Below are 6699 nucleotides of genomic sequence, written 5' to 3' on the forward strand. Positions count from 1 at the left end.
GAGTAGGGAGTCTGACGTGGAGCTCAATCACATGACGTACCCTGAGACTATGACCTGAGCCGAAATCAAGAGTCAGATACTCAAATGACTGAGCCACTCAGGTGCACCCATCTGGGTAGTCTTTCTGAGAATGACCTATTCTCAGAATGTATTTAGTCTCATCCCCAAATCATTCCAAAGAGAGGAGAGACAGGACAAAAAGTGAAAGAAACCATAACCAGAGCAACTTTAGTGCAACAAGATGATCATGGAAGATAACCACAGAGTCCCCAGTTAGGGGACTATTTTTTTTTCCTGCCTGTTACTATTTTTATATTCAATTTGCTAATATCAATTTTAGAAGATAGCCTATCCCTCCCCCACAACCGACATTTAAAAACTATCTGATGTGTTATGACTGAATTATAAAGTATGCACTCACTGCCAGACTTAATTGGTACAAGAGTGTTCTAGATTCTTAGGAAAGAAAAAAAGGAGGACCCAGGTAGAGAGACACTAGAAACCAGTCACACCTATAAAATCCCTCTTATTCCAAGTCTGATTGAAGAAAAACTTCTAAGCAACTACCAAGCAACCAGCAAATGAGAGAAAGAATTATAAAATGTTTTTCAAATTTGAGATTATCAGTTACTCAAAACAGAGGAATAATTACATGTACTAAGTTCCATAGTAATAAATAATGCATTGCTAACTTCTGCTTTTTGGGTGCCTGAGACTTTGACCTCAAATCTGCCAGAATTTGAGAGCCACTGATGACAAGGAACTTTGTGTCCTGTAAGAACATTACTCTATCTGGTTTCCTCTATCCAGATGGCTGAGACCATCACTGGAAGAAGTGAATAGATAACAGACCACTGGCCACATAAATAATTAGCAGACTATGGAAATCTAGGCCAAGAAGAGTGGCTGTTGAGGCTCAATATACATGGCAAATTATGATCAGCATTCTGCTGAAAACAAGCTAAATTAAACCTATTTGTTTTACCTCTTCAGTAATATACTTTCTGTGGAAATATTATACCAGATGAAATATCTCTTTTCTAGATAAGAAGAAGTCAAATTTCCAAAGCATTCTGAACACTGAATAAATTCAGACTCACCATTGCAAACGTGCTGACAGTTGGTTTCTTTTCTTTCTTCTCATTTTTTTTACTGAAAGACAGCAACAGGATTACACAAAACTTTTTAAAAAATGTAAATTTATAAATGACAAAATTAACATAGATCCTATATTTAATAACAAATAGGACAAAGAAACATTTCTATATTACTCTGCAAAAATATACGTTAACAGTGTGACTCCATTTATAAGTTTAAAAATGTTTTTATCTTAGAAATCTGTATATATGGTTATCACTAAGTACTGAGATTTCTATCAAAATATTTTCTTTTTTGTGCCTTTGGTATTTCTTAATTTTCTATGATGAATACACAGACATACAACTTTTGTAATTATTAACAATAATGCTTAAAAAAAGAGCTTCCTGTTTTTATTCTACAGTCGGTCCCCGATTTATAATGGTCTGTCTTCAGGATGGTAATAAAGTGTTATTCATTCAACAGCAACCGTGCTTCCAGTATGGAATTTGGAGGTCTTCCCTGGGCTAGCAACATGCAGTACAGTACTCTCTAGTGATGCTGGGCAGCAGCAGTAATCTATAGCTCCCAGTCAGCCATGCAATCACAAGAGTAAACAACCCATACACTTAAAACCATTCTGTACCCATACAACCATTCTATTTTTCAGTAGGGTATTCAATAAATTACATGAGATATTCAATACTTTATTATAAAATAGGCTTTGCGATAGATGATTTTGCCCAACTACAGGCTAATGTAAATGTTCTGAGCATGTTTAAGGTAGTCTATGTTAAACTATGATGTTCAGTAGGCTACGTGTATTAAAGGCATTTTCAACTTATGATATTTTTAATTCACGATGGAGTTATGGGGAAATAACCCCATCGTAAGCTAAGGAAGACCTGTAATTAGAAAATCATTCATGTTCTCCAGAGTCAATTCTCTTAATTATCATCTAAGCAATTCTAGCAGTTGATATTCTATGTATTACCTATGTATTATTCTTAATCATTCTCTCTACAAATGGAGAGTAACAGCAATCAGATGCTGAGCATAAACTAACCTCAGAAGAAAAGTAATTAAATCATTCTCTATAATCCAATCTAATTCTGAAAGGATGTCTGGAGCCCTAAATGTACCATTACAGCAATAAATTCAATCTAGAAAAGCTATGATCAAAAAAGATGGTCTGTAAACCGTCATAAAGCTGTCCTCAGGAAGAAGGCAGCTAATTATTATTTTGAGCCCAGATTCAAATGACTCTAACTATAAGCTGTTTTCCACTCTGTGTAACTGCCATCTACAGCATGAAAGCAAACAGACCAAAAGCAGACTCGGCATCTTTATTTTCATATGTACATATGTAAGACTATTCCAAGTAAGAATCACATCATTTTTATACAGATTTTCAAGTTCAAAAGTAAATTTATCTTTGTTTTTTACGCTGCGCAAGGTCAAAGAATTGAAGAGACTTCTAAAAAAAAATCCACAGCTTATCCAATTTTTGGCTTTAAAATAATGTTAGATGGACATGAAAACACACAAAATACACAAACATAACTTCAGAGATAGCCCCACCCTATTCCCAGTAAAGCCTGGTTTCAGTATTTCTGGAACCAGGATTAGAGGGAAAACACAATCACATATAATTGAATTTTAGCTCGAAGCCTTTTATTTATTTTTTCATTCTCTAAAACTGCTCCTACTCTGGAAGACTTATAACATTCCAAATGCGCCTACGTAAACACTTCCCATACACAACCTTATTTAATCTTATCTCAATCTCTGCAAGGCAGGCACGTTTTTGTCCTTCTGTCAGAGCTGAGAAAACTGCAGGTGAAGAGAGTTCACGAACTTGTCCAAGGTCACACAGCTGGAACAAAGCCAAGTTTAAATGGAAAAGTCTATCCCCTGAACACTAAGCTATTTATTCAGTGCAACCTCAGACTTCTGAGATATTGCATTATACAGAAATGCATTTCTATACTGATCTTTCATCCCTACTAGATCATTAATTTATCCCTATCGGCTTGAAACACAGGATTTACAAAAGTCGCTTATCAGACCTCTAGAAATACATATATCCCACATGATACTATCATCCAAGCATTATAGATATTAGCAAAGCCACATGTTTCTTTATAATTCCAGTTTTGAACTTTTAGTTGTAAAAAAAAAAAAAAAAAAAAAAAACTCAGAAAAGGAGATGAGGTTTGTGCTTATCACAGGCTGAGAGGGAGGTGGAGACTGGAGGAACTTGATCCAAAGGTACAAAGATAAGGGAGTCAGTGCCAGGGGTGTAACATACATGATGCATACAGTTAACAGTGCTGTATGATACATATGAAATGTGTTTAGAGTACATCCTGAGTTCTCATCACAAGCAGAAAAAAAATTTGCTTTTTTTTATTGCATGTGTATAAGATGATAGATGTTAGCTAAACATAATATGATAATAATTTCACAATATATGTAGGTCACACCATTATGCTGAGTACCTTAAACTTATATAGTGTTGTCAATTATTTCTCAATAAGACTAGGAAAGAAATCTATAGTTGTACTAAGAACAGATTAAAATCAGTGATGATGAGCACAGTTTAATAAGAATTACTTGCCAAAAAAAAATTACTTGCCAAAAAAACAATTTTTGTTTAAAAAAAAAAAGCTGTATGCATAAAAACCAATAATAAAATGAAGGTATGTGTGGACTGCAACATACTTCTTCACTATTTATTTCCACATACCCTCAGTACTTTTTACTCCAATATCGCTAAGTGTTCATGTATTAAGGATGTAGCTCCTTAAGGTATCCAAAAAAAGTGTAAAAATAAAGAGCAATATCTTCCTTCCACTCCATGAAGTCTTTTTTTCTTTTTGTGTATATGAAAATTTTCATTATGAAAACTTTCAAATAGAAAAATTGAAATACTTATAATGCCTACCCACACAAAATTCACCTAGATTCAATAACTGTTAACATTTTTACCATATGCTCTTTATCTATAGAAGTAAGTATACATTATCATTGTTAATATTTTGCTGAGGCATTTGAAAGTCAGTTGCAAACATCATGGCAGTTCAAGTATTTTCCTACCATTTTCACATTTCAGAAAATTAAAAGCAATTTTTATATCAACTAATATCCAATCTACATTCAAATTTCCCAAGAACATTTTCTACAGATTTTTCCTTTTTTGATTTTGAACTCAGATGTAATCAAGGTTCACACATTATATCAGATGGTTTTGTCTCTTAAGTCTCTTCTAAATCCAGAAGTTTTTCTGCCCCCTCCACCCACACTGACTTTTTGTAGTAACAAGATATCTTGTAGAAAATTCCGCATCTTGGATCAATGTCAGTTTCAAAATAAGTTCAAGCTGAGATGTGCAGGAAGTATAAAATACAGAGCAGATTTGAGGACTTAGCATAAAAATGAGAACGTAAACTGTGTCATTAACAATTCTGATCACATATAGAAATAATATTTTAGATATACTGGGTTCTTTACGATATACTTTCAAAATTAATTAATCACTGGTTTCTTCTCACTTTTTTTTTTAAGGTTGCTACTAGAAAATTAACAATTACAAATGTGGTTCACATTATATCTCTATTGGACAGCATTAGTCTAGAAGCTTGATGGGATTCCGACTAAATGTTTTTGCAAACATACTTCCCAGGTGGTGTCATATCACAAACACAAGACTCCACCATGAGTGGTGCCAGGTCTCATCACTTGGTTATGATTGTTAACTGCAAAAATCTCTCCACTGAAAATTCCCACTTTCTTTTTTCCAATTAGTAAAAATTTGGGATAATTCTTAGAACTTTTGCCTGAGTGGTTTGAGATCCATAATAATCCTTGCCTGAATCAATTATAACAATGCAGATTCCAATATGATAACTGGCATTTTTCTGTGAAGAATATTCCTTTATTCTCACTACCTCTCCCACCTCTTCAGTTTTCTTCTTCGTTTCAGAATTTTATTAAAGATTCAGGGACTATACTGTATACAGTATTCCACAATCAAGCATAGTGAAGTCAGCTCCTGTGTTCTTTTTGACAATTCTCTTTGAACAACAGGATGGTCCAGGCTCATTTTGTATCTCCCCCGCCCCATCCCCAATATCCATAGTTGTAATTAGCCATTTCTCCATGGAGTACAGATTCCATTTAGTGAGGAATGGTATTCATAAACCAAGATCTGGCAATAAGTGTACTCATTCCTACTGTCCCCTTCGGTAGAGAGAAAGTAAACTATTTTAAAAATCATGAGGTCCTATTGAAGTCAGTTAAAATTTAACATTATTTTTAAAAACCCACGTGATGTCCATATCTGCATTTTTCTTTTATAGTGAAAAACATGGTTTCTAATATTAATATATTTACTAACTTATCTTATAATTTTTATTACAATGTGCAACTAACAATGAACCTATTGAGCAAAGTTTAAAATTCCCCGTATAGACACTGTACCATGATTAAAATGTACTTAAAAATTCCCTGTGTGGTTCCATTACCAATAATTTCACACAATGCTAGTAGCTTCTTTGGTACTGCCGTCTTCTCCTTGAGAATTTCTTCTACAAGGGTCAGTTTTTATTGGCCTTTAAAAAAAAAACCAACATTAACACTTAAATGTGGTTTTGGCCTTCTGTCCCATCTGCCAATGCCACAGACACGCAATGTTTATGTGGCCAGAAGCTAGAGACCAGACCACGGAGCAGAGCACAAGCAGCACATGTTCGAGTACGTGGGCGATCAACATCGCTTATAAAGCAGAAAGCTCATAAACCACAGAAAAGGATGTGAGCACGGGGCGCGCAGGGGGCAGGAAGGCTGAGGAAGCAGCACGAAGGCCAGGCCGTGGGAAGATGTAAACGCTGTCCTCAACTCAGCCAGTGAACCTCTGCAGAAGAACCGCTTGCATTCGAGGTTAAAAATGTCATGTCTTCATTTATTTCAGAGCTGGAGACTAGAAATCCATCTCCCCAATTTCGCAAGCCATGTAAGGTATGAAAGTGAAAGAAACTGGCTACCTTTTTTTGCCCATTTTCCAGAAGTTCTTCTCTGCACTCCCCTTACGGCCTCCTTCAGGATCCATCGTCACCTGAGGATAAAACAGAGGCCATCGATGAGATGGGTGACCCGCGGGGGGCGGAAGTGACAGTCCACACGGCCAGCCGGAGGGCGGCTGGGCATCCCGGACTTCGCCCGCCGCCTCTGCGGCTCTGGCCCCGGCTCCTCTCGGGCGCTGATGCTTGCCCCGGGCACCTGCTCGGGCACCTGATCGGGCACCTGCCGCGCGGCTCCCCGCGCTCCGGACAGCAAAGCTCAACGCGCGCGGCGAGCGCTGAAAACCGAGCTGGGCGCTCCACGAGCCCCCCGGGGGACTCTAGTTCTCACCCCACTGCCCCGGAGGACTTGCCGAGAAGACTCGCCCCCTCCCTCCTCTCCGAAGCCCTTCTCCCCCGGGGACCAAGCGCGGGAGACTGGGGACCCGACCCTTCCTGCGAACTTGTCCCCATCGAGCCCTCAGCATCGCGCGCCCTACCTCGGGCTTTCCTTCGCAACCTCCACCGAGAAGGGAATTTGGGAAGATGAGAGTCAGACTTT

At 37.6% G+C, this 6699-nt stretch overlaps 1 protein-coding gene across 1 annotated transcript in view; it reads right to left on the reverse strand.

Annotated features, from left to right (window-relative positions):
* ABCB1 (ATP binding cassette subfamily B member 1) overlaps positions 1-6187 on the reverse strand; it is a 97409-nt gene extending 91222 nt beyond the window's left edge. The window contains exons 1-2 of the mRNA NM_001003215.2: positions 6123-6187; positions 1101-1152 (exon numbers count right to left, since the gene is read on the reverse strand). Of these exons, the coding sequence (NP_001003215.2) occupies positions 1101-1152; positions 6123-6187 (117 nt within the window). The remainder of the gene's footprint in view (positions 1-1100; positions 1153-6122) is intronic.
* Positions 6188-6699: the final 512 nt, after the last annotated feature.

Source organism: Canis lupus, chromosome 14 (genome assembly GCF_011100685.1).
Source record: "Canis lupus familiaris isolate Mischka breed German Shepherd chromosome 14, alternate assembly UU_Cfam_GSD_1.0, whole genome shotgun sequence".
NCBI classification, from domain to species: Eukaryota; Metazoa; Chordata; class Mammalia; order Carnivora; family Canidae; genus Canis; species Canis lupus.